At 44.4% G+C, this 19,606-nt stretch overlaps 1 protein-coding gene across 3 annotated transcripts in view; it reads left to right on the top strand.

Moving 5' to 3' along the window:
- PTCH1 (patched 1) overlaps positions 1-19,606 on the top strand; it is a 112,134-nt gene that overhangs the window by 68,369 nt on the left and 24,159 nt on the right. For all 3 annotated transcript variants that reach the window (XM_083403317.1, XM_083403316.1, XM_083403318.1), the window contains 5 exons: positions 108-233; positions 11,307-11,425; positions 13,182-13,584; positions 14,639-14,948; positions 17,595-17,737. In XM_083403317.1, coding sequence (XP_083259443.1) covers positions 108-233; positions 11,307-11,425; positions 13,182-13,584; positions 14,639-14,948; positions 17,595-17,737 — 1,101 coding nt within the window. The remainder of the gene's footprint in view (positions 1-107; positions 234-11,306; positions 11,426-13,181; positions 13,585-14,638; positions 14,949-17,594; positions 17,738-19,606) is intronic.

Genomic DNA, 19,606 nt, shown 5'->3' with positions numbered 1-19,606 from the left:
TATGGATAATATTGATTGTGTCCAATAACTGTGCATGTCTGTCTGAATGGTCTCTATTTCCAGTATGCAATAATATGGTATTCTACAACTTTATATGTATTTTTCAGGACAGGACAGGAGAATGTCTGAAACGCACTGGGGCGAGTGTGGCCCTTACTTCCATCAGTAATGTTACTGCATTCTTCATGGCTGCCTTAATTCCCATCCCTGCTCTACGGGCATTTTCACTCCAAGTAAGTTTATGAATTTGTTTGCTAACACCAGAATTGTTCTTTATCCTCACCAAGCTGACTGTGGTTTGATGTGTGCATCTGAGATGTAATGTGATCCAAGGGGATGGAGCTTGGGAAAACAGAGCAGAATGTTCCATCAGCAATTAACTTCACCGGGTGGTTCTTTCTGGGTTGAGAATAATCCTCATCACAGTTCTGTCAGTGTTAGTGCAGGCATCTAGAGTAATCTTAGAGGTGCATCGCTCACAGAGTGTCCTTGTTTTCATGTACAGTGGTGCCTCGCAAGACGAAATTAATTCGTTCTGCGAGTTTTTTCGTAGAGCGCGTTTTTTCGTCTTGCGAAGCACCACGGCAGGGAGGGGTGGGGAGAAGCAGGACAGCTGCCGCAGCCGGTCCTTGGACTCACCCGCGCCTTGTGGACACCGCGCGGCGCCGCTGCTGGAGGGTGGCGGGGCTCAGGAGCGCGACTCCGGCTGCAACGCTGGCTGCAACGGCTCCTGAGGGGAGCGCGCGAGGGCGGTGGGCAGCGGCGCGAGGCAGCCGGAAGGTCGGAAGGTCGGCCGGAAGGTGGGAGGGAGCCAGAGGAGCCGTCAGCAGGAAGGTGGGAGGGAGCCGGAGGAGCAGGGAAGCGAGCGTGCGACCGTCGCCATGACAGGAGAGGCAGGGCTGTTTCGTCTAGTGAAGCAAGCCCTTAGAAAAATCTGTCTTGCGAAGCACCTCAGAAAATGAAAAACCCTTTCGTCTAGCGGGTTTTTCGTCTTCCGAGGCATTCGTCTTGCGGGGTACCACTGTACATGGTAACCAGAAAATGCACTTGGCAGTTATGTTGCCCTTATTCCACAATGCCTTTGTTCGAAACTTGGTACAGACTTAAATGAGAAAATGTTGATTCAGCCCTTGGAAAAACCTTCCTGGGCATCATTGGCTTAAGAAATGTTTCAGGGATTAGCCTTCCTGCATTCTGTGATTCTCATCTGCGACGCCTCTACAGATCCCTCAGTGACACAAAGCATGCTTGGCAGTAACTGGGGCGCTAGAGCTTTTCTGTAACAGAAGGTACTTTGGAATGGTACAGTACGATTGCATCTTGCACAGGGCTTATGTTCCAAAGATAGCACACATATCTAAAATGAATGTACCTGAAGCACTCTGATGCGAGCATCCTTACCTTTCTGGAGCCCTCATTGAGCAAGTCTTGCCCCCCAAGAAAGGCAGAGTGCTTTTAGAGAGAGAGCGGGACCTGCCTGATGAGCAAGGCAGAGAGACCTTGAAAGTTGTTTCCAACGCTGGGAAAACCCAACGCAAAAAGAGCTTTAATAGTGTGCATTTAATTTGACTTGTGTGCATTTAATTTGCCCAGTTTCAACCAGCCTTCAGCCACGCAAGGTTGAAAGCGCACAGGTTAAACACATGTAAGTTGTGATTGTACTGTATTTTGATGTTCAGTTCTGATGGTTATTATGTAATCAGCCTTCCTTTTTATGCTATTTTTATTTATGGTTTGGTTGACTCCTGGATTGTTTCATATTTTATAACTGTTGTTTTATATTGTTAGGCTTAGAAAAATAGGTTAGAGATAGGATTTTAAAATATATATATAGGCTGTGCAAAGAAAAGTTTATGGTTCTTTGTTTACTCACTTAGCTCTTTGCGTATTGCTGCGGTAGTATTTTGATACTGATTTCTGGTGGGAGCTGTCCACTCCATTAAGGGAGCTGTCCACCAGAAATGAAATTGTGTGTTGTGGTTATGTAGCTCTTGTAATAATAGCAGCTATCACTTAAATTATATCTAGGTGGGGCCAGATGAAGTGTGCAAGGCTACTATGCACCCCAAATTATTAGCAGTAACCAAAGGGGTTGCCTTAACCCTGGTTAAAATCACATAAACAATAAAACCATGGTTTAGATTGTTCTGGTATTTGTTGCTTCCTACTTAGTGCAGAAGAGGGACGTGGGTAGCGCTGTGGTCTAAACCACTGATCCTCTTGGGCTTGCCGATCAGACGGTTGGCAGTTCGAATCCCCGCAACAAGGTGAGCTCCCGTTGCTCGGTCCCAGCTCCTGCCAACCCAGCAGTTTGAAAGCATGCCAAAAAGTGCAAGTAGATAAATAGGTACCACTCCGGCAGGAAGGTAAACAGCGTTTCCATGCGCTGCTCTGGTTTCGGTGTTCCATTGTGCCAGAAGCAGCTTAGTCATGCTGGCCACATGATCCAGAAAAACTTTCCACGGACAAACGCCGGTTCCCTCGGCCTGTAAAGCTAGATGAGCGTCGCAACCCCAGAGTCGTCTGCAACTGGAGTTAACTGTCAGAGGTCCTTTACCTTTGATCATTGCTCCTTTTCGCCTTAAACAATCGCCCCAGTAACTGAAATCATGCCACATTCTTTTTAGCACTGGAATTGAATGCATGAACTCTGAAGGCTACACCTTTGTGTAAAAGCCCTGCTGTTACAGAACACTGTGCACTGGGAAGGTGGAAATCTGGGCTTGCAGAAGTTTCTGTGGATCTTCTTCTCCCATTTCACCCCGCTCAGATCTGTACTCCAGAAGTATAGGTTAGCACTGATACAAATCAGGCTTAATTTATAATGTGTGAATGGGCTCTGAGTTGACTCTTGCGTTATAAAAGTGTCAGATACTGAATTTGCAATTAAATCTCTTTCCTGGCACTAGAGTATGTGGTTAACATGATGCTTTCGTGTCCGTTCTTGGTACATCCCTATTTCTTCTGTAGTGGAGGAATGGAGCTTGTACATGAAGTTCTTTCCTTTCCATTAGCTGATAAAACAGAAGCCGCTGCATGTATAGACTGATGCTTTTGAACCCAAAATCTCTTCAACAGAGCCCTTGTGCCACCTGCAGAGTGTACAGTGGTGCCCCGCAAGACGAATGCCTCGCAAGACGGAAAACCCACTAGACGAAAGGGTTTTCCGTTTTGGAGGTGCTTCGCAGGACGAATTTCTCTATGGGCTTGCTTCGCAAGACGAAAATGTCTTGCGATTCCTGGGGGGGGGTTTTCGATCCCCACCCCCTTTTTCTAAGGCACTAAGCTGCTAATAGCCTTTTAGCAGCTAATCCGCTAATCTCTTAAGCCTTTAATAGCCGCTAATAGCCGCTAAACCGCTAATAGCGCTAATCCGCTAATGGGCTTGCTTCGCAAGACGAAAAAACCGCTAGACGAAGAGACTCGTGGAACGGATTCTTTTCGTCTTGCAAGGCACCACTGTATATGTGTTCTATGAATACTAGTGGTCACCTTGAACATTTTTGGAGGGTTTGTATGTGGGTGTGCAGGTGCCCTCGTCATGCTTTCTGCTTCATAGTCATAATCATGATATTTATATTTTTCCAAAGACAAAGTTAAAAAGCATGGGTGGGTACTGCTAGGGAAGAGCTCTTTGAAAAGAGCTCTGGGAGGCTTTCCTACTGGCACAGCTCCAACAGAGAGGATTTATAGCTCACTCTGACCTTGGTAAAGACTTGGTAACTGTACTTTCTCAGCAGTCATTTTTCTTCCCTTTCTGTCTGGCTCACCAATCATTTTTCACTCTACTTGACCCCTGACCTAACTAGAGGAAGCAGGAATTACAATTTTTCTTAATACATGTTGCAACTATTGTGGGAGATACACACACACACACACACACACACACACACACACACACGATAGTGGTTTGTAAGCAGTGCTACGAAAAGAAGTTATAATCTATAGCATTAAGTCAGGTTTTTACTGAGATCCCTTCTAATTATTGCAAGCCTGTGCTCATATTCTGGAGTCCCCTCAGAGTAGTAAAGGCAGTTGTTTCACCCCCCACAATTCTTTTTCCCTTTCTCTGTCTGTATAGCACTTCTAATTTTGTTACTTTAACTATGGGCTCTGAATCGCTGTGGTCTAAAACCACTGAGCCTCTTGGGCTTGCTGATCGGAAGGTCGACGGTTTGAATCCCCGCGACGGAGTGAAGCCCCCGTTGCTCTATCCCAGCTCCTGCCAACCTAGCAGTTTGAAAGCACGCCAGTGCAAGTAGATAAATATGTACCACTGTGGCAGGAAGGTAAACGGTGTTTCCATGCACTCTGGTTTCTACCACAGTGTTCTGTTATGCCAGAAGCGGTTTAGTCCTGCTGGCCACATGACCCGGAAAGCTGCCTGTAAACAAACGCCGGCTCCCTTGGTCTGAAAGCGAGATGAGCGCCACAACCACAGAGTCGCCTTTGGCTGGACTTAACCATCCAGGGGTCCTTTACCTTTAGTATGGAACACAATTTTCCATAGTTATAACATCTACTCTTGTGGATGAGTTTCCCGCCGTGTCCACACAGAGGCAGTCCCATGATCTGGAGAAATGTGTGCTGCACTCAACCTCATTGCCACATCAGAAGCAGTTGCAGCAAGAGAGCCCTGTTCTCTTGGGAGGGGGCATTGCCCACAAGCATGTAATCCAGAGCAAGTGTATATTGTTGAATCATGAATAGTACCCTGGGCTTCACCCCCCCCCCTTACAAGGCTGTTGAATGCTCACTTCTTTATCCTCGTTGCCATTCTTGAAAGCTGATCTACTGTGCAACTAATAATTCTGCTGCAAATGAAATCAGCATATGAAAGGCATGCATGTGTTGTTAAATCTGTAATTCTTCCAAAAGAAAGAATTTTAAAAATTGATTGAAGCACATTCCCAGCAAGACTCTGAATTGCCTCGGAATGTCAGGTTTGGGGCATATTTGCATGGTGCTCAATGATTTTCAAACTGACATGCCTCAGATTTTCAAACTTAAAAACCAGTCTCTAGTAAAGCTTTGGCCTCTCAGAACATCAGCTTATTCTTGTGTGCTATCGTTGCGCTTTACTGCATATCTCAGTTGCCCATCTTTTCATGCATCTGGTCATGATTTGTTCTTTTTCTCGTAAATAATAGGCACATTTTTGTGCACCACTCAGGTTTGTCACTGCAGATCTTTGTGCTCCAAACCACTTTTTAAAACATTGGATTAAAAAAACCAGTTTGTACTACTGAGCTAAGAACTGCTTCACTGAGACCTAAGTAAAGTAATAATGTCCAACCACTATGTTCATGTGCTGTAATACAAAGCATGTCACCCTAATCACGTTATATGTGGCAGGTGGAATTATATGCAAAGGATTTGTATTGAAAATCCATGGTTATCAAGCATATTAGCAAAAAAGCAAAGAATAGCAAAAAGAGAAAGAAAGGAAACCCTTGTCAGCAGTTGATATATCTCTTATTTATTCCTTACGACTTTGCCAGGTGTGGCCAAATTCAGGTGATGCATTTAATTACAGTATTCGGAATCAGCTGGCCATGCAAGCGGCTTTTGGGTGGTCTGTTTTTAAACGTGGATTTATCCACATTTACAGTCCTTCGCCCTGTCTTTGTCTCATTCAGATTTGTTTATTGAAGAATTCCTGTCTGTCTCGGAGACCTTCTGCTGCCAAAGTTAAGAAAGCACAGCAATATAGCAGGTTTTTTCTTTTCCTTTTCAGCAATGTTTATTTCTGTTCATCTCGATAGGAGCCTAACCAGCAGATGGGCTTAAACAGAGTGTTGCTTTGACCTTTCTCTATCTTTGTTCGCTTTCCTCGAGACATTATAAGATAACAATCAAGGCTTCATTGGCTTTTGAGGCTCAATATCTGTAAAATAATCCAGCTGCTTAGAGGGAATAAATGGCTTCCTGACAGGGTGAAAACCCAACTTTCAGTCTTCCATATCAATGCCTGTTTCTGAACTCCTTTTGTTTCAGGCAAGGTGGTACATTCTCCATACCACCAAGCTGTTGATTTAGTTCAGTTCAAATGACTATCAAAGGAGGTGCTGATGTTTCAGATCTGAATGATGGATCTCTCTGAAACTTTCACTGGGTTAGCCTTTGTTGCTCAGTAACCGAGTGCCGCCAGTGTGGAAGTCAGATCCTCAAACTGTATCTGTAGTTATACTTTTATTTTGTGTGCAGGGATCAGTCACCCTCTTCTGAACACCCATAAGTGAACTGCATCCTTTTGGAATTCTTTAGTACTTTATCGGCTTCGATTCAGCATCTGCAGATGTATATAACGTGGTGCTCCTGAAATGAATCTAGACATATTCGCTTCTTAATATATGCACACATTACTTGTGCCTGTTTTCAAAAATAACAGTTCATATTGCTCTTTTGCCAAAGGAAAAAAAATACTGCTGAAAGTGAAAAAAGGAGGAAAAAATAATCTCTATTTTTCCTTTCCTTTTTTTTTTTTTTACTATCCAGTCTAGCTATGTTTATGAGGTATGTTCAGTCTGGAAATTAGAGAGAATGCTCAGGAGAGTTTGGCCCACAGTGAAAAGCAGTACCTGGCATTTGCCAACAGAGAGCTTATTTGTGTTTGAGGGAGGACACTGCTTCCCACTAATGTGAGGTGTGTGTGTGTGTGTGTGTGTGTGAGAGAGAGAGAGAGAGAGAGAGAGAGAGAATTTGTGGGAGCGATACAGTTTAGACAAGACACAGTGTTAACATACGCAACAAGGGAGGTGGTTGTAGCAGTTGTGCCCTAAATATTACGTTCCCTCGCTTACCTGTGTGAGGTTCTCTGTCCTCCACCTCTGCTTCTTAGAATGGAGTAAAGCTTGGAGTTGTGGCTGGCTGTGCTTGGAGTCCTGAGACAGAACACCTGTTAGGGTTCTAGTATGAGAAATGTTAGCAATGTGCTTAAGTTCCTGTGTGTTTTCTGGAAACAGGCTGTTTTGTGCTAAAGTGCCCTTTCCCAGCAGCTAAATTCCCCCTTGTGAGGTTGACATACTGCCAGAAAGTCTTAACTCCATTCTTCACTTCCTATCGTCTGAGTTGTTTTCTCTTGTTTGGGGTTTATATACTGGCGGTGCTGTGCTGGGGTGCAAAGTTGCTCCGTATCTGTTATGGCAACGTGATGTGGGGAAATTGTTGACGTGGGGTGGCAATTTTTGAATTTCCTCCTCTTCCATTAACATCAACAGGAGGGAAATTCTTTTTGACAAATCTGGGGCTGTGGACTGTGTCAGGGCACAGCCATGAATTGAAATCCTCCCCCCTGCTCCATTCTACCCATGTCTTGCCCAAGCTTGCTCCCCATTTCTGCCATTGCACTTGCATATTTTCACTAGCAGAATGACTTTGCTGCCAGAGCTTTCCAGCGGTGAATCGATCCATAGCAGTGGCTTGCTAGGCATAGCAGGGCCTCTCAAATCTAATGCTCCCTGAGCAAGTGGTTATTGAGTATAAGATAGCACCCCTGATCTAGGCCCAAAATTTCCTCTTGACCAGTAGGTGAACCAGTGTTAGAAACTGAGAAATAAAAGCTAGGAGCTAAATGGCACCTTAAACCTAGGTTATGGGTGCAACAACGGAATGTCTAGGCACACTTTTTTTAATAACAAGAATAAAAGGTAAAGGGACCCCTGACCATTAGGTCCAGTCGTGACCGACTCTGGGGTTGCGACACTCATCTCGCTTTATTGGCCGAGGGAGCCGGCGTACAGTACAAAGCTGAAAATGAATGAACTGCAGCTAAACTCTAGTCTTCATCTGAAGACTGCAAAAAACAGACTGAAGACTGCTTCCCCTGCCTGTCCCCCTAATATTCTTAAGAGGCTTTCTTCTCCAGTCTTCAGAGACTGGCTGGAAATGGGGAGGCAGAAAAAGGTCCTCCTTTCTTTCCACTCTGCAGTTTTAATCTGAAATCTTAGGCACAGTACTGGGCCCAGAGCTCAGAAACTGCTCATGCTAATGAAACCCCTTGTCGTAAAATGCGCCTAGAATAATGGGAGTTTCGAACGCTGGGGTCAACTGTGTGTTTCTAAGTAAACGTGATTCTGTTTTTGCAGCAGAACTTTATGCAATTCTTAACAGTTGGTCATCACAGTGTGTATTGAATAGAACAGCATCAGTATTTGTCTGTACCAAATGCTGCATTTGAAAGGCAATTTGGAGCCTGTTTAGACAATACAGCTCTCCCTGGAAATGTAGAGCCTGTTTGGCAGATCCTCCCCCACTCCTGAACTTCAGGACAAGGCGGGATTGATAATATGTCCTCCCTTTCACTGCATATAGGGACGTGGGTGGCGCTGTGGTCTAAACCACTGAGCCTAGGGCTTGCTGATCAGAAGGTCGGCGGTTCGAACCCCCTTGATTGGGTGAGCTCCCATTGCTCGGTCCCAGCTCCTGCCAACCTAGCACGTCAAAGTGCAAGTAGATAAATAGGTACCGCTCCAGCGGGAAGGTAAACGGCATTTTCGTGTTCTGCTCTGGTTTCGCCAGAAACAGCTTAGTCATGCTGGCCACGTGACCCGGAAAACCTGTCTACGGACAAACGTTGGCTCCCTCAGCCAGTAAAGCGAGATGCGTGCTGCAACCCCAGAATCGTTCATGACTGGACTTAACTGTCAGGGGTCCTTTACCTTTACCTTCACTGCATATAGAATATAATGTCCTTTATGGGAAATCCATTCCATTAAAATATGGTGCCAACTAAATTTTTCTCAGTGCGGACCCATTGAAATTAATGGACCTAAGTTAGCCGTGCCCATTTATTTCAGTGGGGGTTTTTTTGAGTATGACGGTGTCTCTTGCTTCTGCACGCTGTGATTTTGCCCATAAGCATGAGGTGGACTCCCAATTTCATCCTTTCTTGCGGCCGGGTTAGTGGGTGATACCTTCTGAGAAGGCTTTCTGTTGACCCAGTGGCCAGAATTCTCGCCACAGAATATACATTTCTAGGACTGATTTCCACTCTCAATTCTTCCCTCATGAGCTGCCTAGCAAAGAAGCATGCCGTGGTCTCTTTCCTGTAGCGAGAGCCCTCCATGCAAACACAAATGACTTTCTCCGTGTGCGCTCGCTTAATGATGCACAGTGTCCCATTTTTCCTTTGAGTGTGCTTAGTGGGAGAAACAATGCGGGCTGCAAAAACTCATTTGTTATCTTACTCCCAGCTTAAACTGAAATATTTAAACCCCTCTTCTCCTCAAGCTTCCTTTGTTGCTGTCAAAAAGTATTTAATTTTTACTTGTAAAGTCTGGGAGCGAGGAGGAGGAGGGCTCAGGGGGAGGAAAAGGCAACCCCTGAATGCCATTAGGAGCGAGCTGCAGATAGCAAGGTGAAAGACTGCCCACAGGCCTCCTCATCTGCTCATCATCTCTGGCTATACAATGCGCCCGCTCTCCTTGGGTGGTCTGCGAGGAATGGCAAAAAGCAGCACATACCTTGGGCAGGGCCCCAGCCTATGAGGCTTTCTCCCTCAGTGACTCCAGCACAGACTTCCATTATTTTATTTCAGTTAACACATGCAGCAGCAGCTGCTTTTTGAAGCGGCGGATTACTAAGGGCTTCTTATCCCCCCCCCCCCCCCCCCGCTTTAAAGCAAGTTCTGTCTGTAGCTGAGGGAGATACACAGGACTTCTGTACAAAATTTCAGAACGTTTTGGGGCTTGTTTGCTTTTAAACCGGCTCCCGGTTAAATGCGGACCTTTTTCCTACACCGGCAACTAGGCCGCAACTCTAAGGCCGCAGCCTCCGCCAGCTTTGTTGATTTCAAAGGGGGGAAACCTTGAGGCCCTTGGGTTCACACTCCTCTCTAAATCCTGCTTTATTTGAAAGGCTGGGTGGTGATGCGAGGGGCCCTTTCCCAGGGCTAATAGTTGTGGGTCCCGTTGTCGGTCGTCGTCCCCCAGCAGACTCCTCTGAGATTTCCTACTGATCTGATGCAGTTTTTGTGCTGGGACTACATTCTCATTTATTTTATTTTATTTTTTAAAGGCGTTTTATCGAGCAAAGGCTGTTCACCGTAATCTAGGAAATTGCCAGTGAAAAGAAACTATAATGCAGCTCAATAGCAAAGCACAATATATTCAGTGTGGCCAGCGAGCACTCAGCAGAATAGAATTGTACTAAAGGGAGCATTGTTGCGAGTTGGCAATTTCTGTAACTGGTTGTGTCATAGCTGTCAACTTTTCCCTTTCCTTGCGAGGAATCCTATTTGGGATAAGGGAATTTCCCTTTAAAAAAAAGGAAGCGTTGACAGCTATGGGTTGTGTGATGCATCCAACACAGAAGTTTTGAGGAGCCCTCAGCAAAGCCCACTCTCAGGCGGTGATGGGCACCATTTTGTTTTCCCGCAATGCTCCAGAGCGGTGATACATCGGTGTGTTTTGGAAACTGAAGTGAGACAGCCTGAGCCAACTGTCCAGTGCTTCTTGGGGTGCTGGGGAAAGGGGCAACTGCTCAAGGATGCTCTCTGTGCCTATCAACATCTGTTAATACAATGACCCTAAAAACATATGAAAACTGGCTTAAGGTCACTGCTGCATTCATGCACCCCTACCTTGTTGCCACCTTGGTGATGGCTTTTCTACCTCTGCTGTTTGTTCTTCCTTTCTATGGGGGCTTTAAAGCGGGCAAGAGGATAGCCAACCATTGATTCAGCCCCTGTAGTTATCCCTTTTGAAAGCAGTTTGATTTCCAGGTGACAGTAAGCAGGTCCACATTAGGGCAGAGTCTAAAGCCACATGATGCAGATACCTTGCTTAAGTGAAGTTGGTCTGGTTTGGACATTACCTGCATGAGAAGCCATCCTGGAACTCTGTTTTAAAAATTATGTGCTGGTTAGTGGATTTCTTTCTTGAAGGACTAAAGTGGTGGTTAATGGGCGTTCCAAGGATAGTCAGTGGTTGTCTCTCCAGCCACATTGCAGTTGTCTGTCTTTTGAGCTTTGCTAATTTGGGAAAAATAATAATGTTAGAGTTAAATCATTAGCAGATATCTTTATATCTTTCTTCATAAGCTTTTGAGGTAGGTACAAGGCCTTCATCAAAAGGTATATATAATGAAATACTACAAAGAATATTGATTATAAAAAAATTATCATGGTCCATTAGGAATGCTAAAATACTCCTTTAATCCATTCCAGCAAAATCTTGAGCACAAATGAGCCAAATTGGGCTGCCAAATGAAAGAAGTTTTTGGTTTTTTCCCTAAAACGTATTCTCCATGTTGTAAATGTACCAGCTCTGCTGATATTCCCTGTCCTTCTCTGTTTGCTTCTATAGGCTGCTGTGGTTGTGGTCTTCAACTTTGCCATGGTTCTGTTAATTTTCCCTGCTATTTTGAGTATGGATCTGTACCGCCGTGAAGATCGGAGATTGGATATATTCTGTTGTTTTACAAGGTGAGCAGATAGGATGACTGCGTGGACTGTCTTTAACAGCAGAACATCTTGCTGTTATTGATTGCATGGGTTATATATACATTTCTTAAAATGGAATTATGTGGTCATGATCAAACTTCCTGTGCTCCAAGCTCATGGAGACCAAGATACCTGTCACCTCTGCATGAGTGGAGAAACAAGCATTGTTGCCACATGGCTGGAAAATACAGCTGATAAAGCTGTCTACATGGTTACAGCTGCCATGTAGAATGTTTCCAAAGAAGACATCATGTTATAAATGCTGGTATAAGTCCACAGATGAATTTTCCTTGCAATTTCTGTATCCAAAGCTGGGTCGTGGCATCCTTTGCGGAATGAAATATGGATTTCCTTCTCACAATTAGAGCTGCTTTTCATATGACAAAATCATGTATGGCTATCACTTTCTTTATAGTGAAGCTACATCTACGTTGCATGTGTATGACAAGTGCACATGTGTCCAATTAGCTGTGTGTACTGCACAGAGTATATATCTATTAGAAGCGCTCTCTATGTTTCTTACTGCATTCGCATGTGTCAAAATATGACAAATAATGGCTTGTTGCACCTGATTTTGTAGACATGTTTTTTCTTCGACATGAACCCAAACTTTATGAAAAAGGAAATATTAATGGTGTTGTGTCTATCCAGCAACGAGTGCAGGGTTTCCTTTATTAAATTATTTAGCACTTGAATCTTCAGAAATATACTTTAACATTTTGCAGTGTGGCAGAGGGAGCCAGGTGAATCTCCTGGAGCAGGGAGTTCCATAAGCTGGGCACTACACTGGAGAATGCCCTTTTCATGTATCCCTGCCACCTGAATATCTGAGAAAGGCAAGATGCACAGAAAGGGCCTCCCAGGTTGATTTTGGTGTCTAGACAGGATCATATAGAAGGAGATAGCCCTTAAGTATCTTTGTTCCATACCATTTAGGACTTTAAAGATTAAATCCAGCGCTTTGAATTGAGCCCAGAAACTTAAAACATATGGATATATTTACATGGATCAGTTAAAAGCCAGACAACCAACTGATCAAAATATATTTAAACAGTTGATGGTATGAAACAGACACACACACAGAGAGAGAGAGAGAGAGAGAGGCTTCGTATTGCATATTCTATGAATCTATTCTTTAATTATTGTCCTTGGAAGCCTTTCCCAAGCGGGTATCCTCCAGATATTTTGGACTACAACTCCCATCAGTACTGCCAGTGTATCACTGATGGGAGTTGTAGTGCAAAAACATCTGGAGGGCATCATTTTGGGGAAGGTTGATACTTGACAAGAAAGTATCAACCTTCACCCCAACTACTGCTTCGTAAAATCAATGTTTTAGGTAGCAACCTGTTCTTTTATGTTTTGTAAGATGCCTTGCATGTTTGATGGTACCTTGCTTATACTTTTAAATTACTTATTTACTGTATTTTTTGCTCTATAAGACTCACTTTTTCCCTCCTAAAAAGTAAGGGGAAATGTGTGTGCATCTTATGGACTGAATGCAGGCTGTGCGGCTATCCCAGAAGCCAGAAAAGAAAGAGGGATTGTTGCTTTCGCTGCGCAGCGATCCCTCTTGCTGTTCTGGCTTCTGAGATTCAGAATCTTTTTTTCCTTGTTTTCCTCCTCCAAAAACTAGGTGAGTCTTATGGTCTGGTGTGTCTTATAGAGCGAAAAATACGGTATATAGACTCTACCATAAACATGTGCATAAATGCTTCCTCCCCCCCTTTTCTTTCAGCCCATGCGTTAGCAGAGTGATTCAGATTGAACCTCAAGCGTATGCAGAGGCTGGTGACAGCACGCGCCACAGCCCTCCACCGCCATACAGCAGCCACAGTTTTGCACACGAAACCCAAATCACAATGCAGTCCACTGTCCAGCTTCGCACTGAATACGACCCTCATACCCAGGTTTACTATACCACCGCAGAACCTCGCTCAGAAATCTCTGTACAACCAGTCACAGTGACACAAGATAACCTCAGCTGCCAGAGCCCAGAAAGTACCAGGTCATCCAGGGACCTCCTTTCCCAGTTCTCAGAATCTACACTGCATTGTCTGGAGCCCCCCTGTACGAAATGGACACTCTCCTCTTTTGCAGAAAAGCAGTATGCTCCGTTCCTACTAAAACCAAAAGCAAAGGTAACGTCTCTGTGCTTGTCTTGTGTGTTTCTTCGCAACAGGGGCACTGCATGCCCTGCCTCTTGGTTAAAGACGGCTGGATTGTTTCTGCCATTTAAGGCAGTATCATACCACTTTGAACAGCCTTGGCTTTCCCCAAAGAAAAGTGGGGAAATGTCTTTTGTTAAGCATCCTGAGAGTTGATAGGAGACTCTTCTCCCCTCAAGGAGTTACAGTTCCTAGAATTCCCATTACAGTGGCACCTCGGGTTAAGTACTTAATTCGTTCCGGAGGTCTGTTCTTAACCTGAAGCACCACTTTAGCCAATGGGGCCTCCTGCTGCTGTCATGCCGCCAGAGCATGATTTCTGTTCTCATCGTGAAGCAAAGTTCTTAACCCGAAGCACTATTTCTGGGTTAGCGGAGTCTGTAACCTGAAGCGTATGTAACACGAGGTACCACTGTACAGTGGACACTCGGGTTGCGAACATGATCCGTGTGGGAGGCACATTCGCAATCCGCAGCGCCACGTCTGCGCATGCGCGAGTTGCGATTCAACGCTTCTGCGCATGCGTGACAGCTGAAACCCGAAAGTAACCCATTCCGGTACTTCCAGATTTCGGCAAGTCCGTAACCCAAAAAAACACAGCCTAAAGCGTCTGTAACCCGAGGTATGACTGTATTATTTCCCTTGTGCATAGATCCAGCACTGACTACACTAATCTAATGTGTTGGGCAATCAGGATTTTGGCACTGCCGAGGATGATTTGCAATTTGGCCTTGGCATTTTCTGCTAAGAGAAATGGTTCTAGACTTGCTGACATTGCAGGGAGATGGAGCTGCATGCAATGCTTTTCTTCTAGAACAAAAGGTGCCAGTACTCACCATAAAGTTGTTAGAGTAAGTGGCACGCTTTTAACCAGTGCTTTCCTTCTAGGGGGAAAAAGGTGCTGGTACTGCGTACTTGTGAGTACCCCCGGAAGAAAAGCACTGACTCTGTGTAGTATTTGTTGCATGAAACTCTTCTCAATGATGTCACTTCTTCATTTACCCTTCTTTATTCTCCTTTTTTGCAGCTTGTGGTCATTTTTCTTTTCCTGGCCTTACTTGGCCTCAGTCTTTATGGAACTACTCGTGTGAGAGATGGACTTGATCTTACAGACATTGTGCCGCGGGAGACACGGGAGTATGACTTCATTGCAGCCCAGTTCAAGTACTTCTCATTCTACCACATGTATGTCGTTACGCAGAAAGCGGATTATCCCAACATCCAGCACTTACTTTATGAGCTTCACAAAAGTTTCAGCAACGTGACGTATGTTTTGTTGGAAGAGAACAAGCAGCTTCCCAAAATGTGGTTGCACTACTTTAGAGACTGGCTGCAAGGTAAGGAGAAAAATAAAAACTCAGTTCACTAATCCAGATTTTCTGCAAATGTACTCTTTCCTCTTTCTATTTTTCCCCCCTGTTACAGTGGTTTTCTTTCTTCTGCTTTCCTCCTGTAGTATCCCTTTACATTTTATTTATTAAGGTTCCTTTCCTTCGGATTGGACTGTTAGAAACGATATTCCTGGTACAGGTTGAGTGGCGTACACCTACGCGAGTTTCATATGAGTTAACCATTCATTCATTTATTTTAGTTAGTTAGATTTATAGCTTGTCCTATCCCCAAGGGGTTGAGGGCATGTTACACTGTGTATAGGCACACACTAATAACATAACCCCATATACTCCCAATCATTTAATGTACTGGAATGGATTTTTATTTTTTTTTACACACAAAAAAAAATTACGGGAAGGAGGGGATTTGTATTTTTCCACTTCCTAAATTCGTCTTATTTTGCGTTGCCCTCAGCAACTCAAGTTTTCTTAGTTGGTGCTTTGAATTCTTTTAGATGGTATTAGGATAACTAGATTTCAATAGTTGCTCTGTGCTCCTGGCCAGGTGTTGCGGTGCCATATTTTGGCAGGCTTGCTCCATTTGCTGCTTTTGTTCTGAACCTGTTTGGCTTCAGGAGCGAGTTTTATTGCAGCTTTCTACATGGGAGGCAATTTTAAAGGAAACAGAGGGAGGGTTTGTAAATGGGAACTGCGCATCCAGAGCCTAGGGCTGTGTCGTTTAGGCCATGTTTTCTCCTTCCATCGCTCTTATCTCTTTATAGCTGTAGCTAACCTATCAGATCTGTAATGATGGTTTTGATTACAGCCTCTCAGTGCAGCTGTGAGGTGGGTCGGTGGATTATCCAACCCCCCCCCTTTCCCCTCTTCTCTCCCCCTTTCCTTCCCTTCCTCAGACATGTGGTTCATTCATCTCATCTCACACAGCCTCCTTGTGCTGGGCTGCGGCTTACTGTTCTAAATCTGATCCAAATTTGTGCTGTGAGGTATTTTTGCCCACACTCCACCCCCCCAGCCTTGAAAGGGGTGGCAAAGAGGGAAATAACAGTTGAGAGTGAATAGGTGTTGGCTGTGATCTTTACACGTGCTGGCAGCAGATCCCACAACTTGTATTAGCTACACAAGTTGAACAGATGGAACAAATTGACAAAATCGTGTTCGCTCACGCTGTGCTCAAGAAGGAGCTGAGTTGCTGTTTGAAGTTTGAAAGTTGGAGTGTGGGTTTCTTTTTCCTCCGGCTTTGTGGTGGAATTTCTGGTCATGTTGTCGTGTAACCTATGGCTTCAGCACCTAGTGGTAGCTGGAAAAACACAGCGCTGGGTGTCTCCTTCCCATTGTGTAATTCATTTTACAGGGGAGTGAGTGAGTGGAGCTTTATTTTAGGCAATGGTCTGAATTCCTCCCTAACTCTGTAGTCCTAGTCAGTGGATACAATCCACCAGGATCCTCCATGAATTGTAGTGCTCATTAAGGAGCCTGAATGGACCCTCACAACATAATAAGTGGGGAGTGAGGAGCTTCTGTTTTGGTCCTGTTCAATTGGGAGATCGCTTTTTTATTATTATCTGGAAATGTGTGCTGATGAATGGTTGCTTGATTTGGGGGGGGGGGGGTTGGCTGGGGGGGGGCGTTGTGTCTATGTGTGAGTCCTGTGCTGAATTGAGATTTATGGTGAGATGGTTCTATAACACTCTTACCTTGCTTCCTTTTGATTATTATTATTATTATTTAATAAAAAGTCTGATTTGCTGCAACTGTTGCTATGCAAGTATATATTGTTCCTAGGGAACAGAGGGAGCAAATTCATCTCCTGGAGTTACTGTTTGCAATCTGTGCCCTCCTTTCCCTTTATTAGAGGGACATATCTAGGATAAAATTCCTGCTCTGTTTCTCTTCATTTTTATCACAATGCATGTAGTGTTAACAGAGCCATATTGTGCATTAGGAGATTTCATAGCAAAGGGCCGTTGCAAACTTAAAGTTGTGCATATGATATGCTCACACAAAGGGGTTCCCCAGCCCATGTGTGAACATGAATGCCTGAATACACAGCTCTATAAGTCTTTCAAAACACTGCATACACATGGAGTTCCAGCTGCTTTTCTTTCTCTCCATTGGATAGAAGCCATGTGTTCCGCCACACACAGCAGTGTTATGATGCCAGAATGTTTTCACGTGTGGTAGTATTTGGCTAAGTGGGTGTGGGCGGATTGGGCCAGTTCTGAGCAACAGGAGGTCTTGTCTGGAGCTTCAGCCTGGCAGTCATCCACAGCCTAGCTGGAAGATGGGAAAGGCAGGTTATGCAGCCTCTGGAGTTCTGGGAGGCTAGTGTCTCAGGCATGTGGCACCCTCCCAAACATCTGTTTGGGAAGCATGTCACAGTACTCTAGCCAGGCTCTGCTCGTTCCAGGGCTATGAGGAAGAGGCTGGAGTGGACAGAACTAAGAGTCAAAAAGAGCTCTAAGAAAGTGATGGTGATGTTGCACATTGCTTGTCAGCACTTGCTCGAGAGCTGAAAACTTTCACAATCCAGCGATCTCTTCATTAGCAGTTTGAAAGAAAGGTTTTTCTTCTTTTGGTTTACAAGCTGGGTGAAAAATAACAACAACAATCTGTCCCCTAACCTTCCAACAGGGCTTCAGGAGGCTTTTGATCGCGATTGGGAATCTGGGAAGATCACATACAACAATTACAGAAATGGATCCGAAGATGCTGTTCTGGCTTACAAGCTTTTGGTTCAAACGGGCATCCAAGACAAACCCTTTGATATTAGCCAGGTAATTTAAAAAATGCTACCATAACTCTATTTGTTTAAATGGAATGATGCAAATGGGAAGTAATTTTCCTTCCTGCTTTACTGTTTGAGTAATGGTGACAGGAAACTCTAGATGAATCCCACCACACACAGGGAAGAGCTTATTCAAATGTATTCCTCATTACAATGATGGCAATGAAGAATGAGACTTCTCTGCTACCTTTGAATCTGGACAATAATGCCCAGAGAAGCCATTTCTAAGGCTTATCACGACCCGACCACAAGGTTGAACAACCCAGGTGGCTTGCTGTGATTTGTTTTCTGAGCGCTTTGTGAATAGTGTTACTTACATCTGCTTCAAACTGAATGACACCTCAAGTGCAGAACTACGCTTCTGTTTAGTTTCAGTTGATTTAACCTAGAGATGTGGACAGAATCACTGGAAATGTCTGGCTGATCTCTTTGTGCATTTGAAAAACCTTCCTGGCTATGAGTATTGAGTTTACTGGTTTGGTCATGAAGTGACCTTCCTTGAGGTGGGAGTAATTCCTGCCCTCTTGAAGGAGACAATTGTGATACCTCTGTTGAAGGAACCATTTGTGAATCCCCTCAACCTGAATAATTACTGGTCTGTTTCCAACCTACCTTCTCCTGGCAGATTGTGGACTATCTCAGTGGGCCTTCAGAATCCCCTGGTGCTCTAGGGTTTTCTGCAGGCCCCTATGTTGCTTCCTTATGTGACGTCTCCCTGGTCTCCTGGTCAGACTGAACCCCGGTACAAGTAATCTTTTGTCACTTTTTCATCCTTTTATGGAACTGCCATTCCAGAAAAGCCCACAGCCTGGCAATGTTTCCAGGATTTGTTCTGGCATCTGTTGTGCGTTGATCTTAGCACGACCATAGTTAGTTAGCCTAAGTCAGCCTTCTTCCTACCTTGATCCCCAGATGTCGTTGACCTATGACTCCCATCATCCTTTGCCAAACTGGTTGGGGTAATGAAGGCTGTAGTTCAGCAATTGCTGGGGACTCGTGGTGGGAAGAACTCTGGCCTGAATTACAGTTTGCAAGCCAGCTTCTGACTGTGGTTCCAAAGCTAGCAATTGTTCATGAAAATATTCAGACACTAACCATAGTGCTATACACCAACACCCTTGCAGTTTAGAAGATGCCTGTATGAAAAAGGATGGGGGCAGATTCCATGCAAGCCCATTAGGGCTCCCTCAGTCGCCTAACCATGGTTTGGTGGTCAAGCAGCAGGCCTTTCTCTCTCTCTCTGTTTCTTGTTCTTTCCTACTACAGTACTTTATTCTTTATAACTGATTTTTAAAAATAAAATCAGCAGCAGCACCACACCTAGGAATGGAGGATGCTGTATTTTGCAAAAGAGATCCTAACCATTTATTTGTGATGAGAGTAACCGAAATAGATAGTTTTACATCCTGGCATCCATTCTTTTCTTCTGCAATTCATAATTTATCTTGCGGATTTTGTAGGCCCAAGGAGCTGTTTTAATGTGCATGTATTCAACTATGTGATTTTCTCTATTTGTAGTATTACATGATCTAGTCTAGGAAGATTTTTTTAAATCACATCTTCTAGTCCCAGTCATGACCAAGGAATATGAGTTTAAATACACCTTGACCCCAAATCTGCTGAACTCCAGTGGGGCTTGGTTCACACAAAATGCTAAGCCAAAGCATGGCACTGTGAATGTGCAGAAGTGATTGCAGCCGCTTTGCTCCTACCTGGTTATTTTTGCTGCTGTGCTGTACTGACCTAAGCCATGGTTTGGTTTAGTGTGTGTTACCCAAACCCAGGCTCATCATTCAGTTCTGTGCAGACAAACCACAAGCTATAGCCAGGGTACAGCTAAACCACGAGCCCAGGTTTG

The sequence above is a fragment of the Podarcis tiliguerta genome (genome assembly GCF_965153285.1).
Source record: "Podarcis tiliguerta genome assembly, chromosome: 11".
Classification (NCBI taxonomy): domain Eukaryota; kingdom Metazoa; phylum Chordata; class Lepidosauria; order Squamata; family Lacertidae; genus Podarcis; species Podarcis tiliguerta.
Note: the sequence above shows the minus strand (reverse complement) of the source record. Positions and strands in the feature narration are given on the sequence as shown.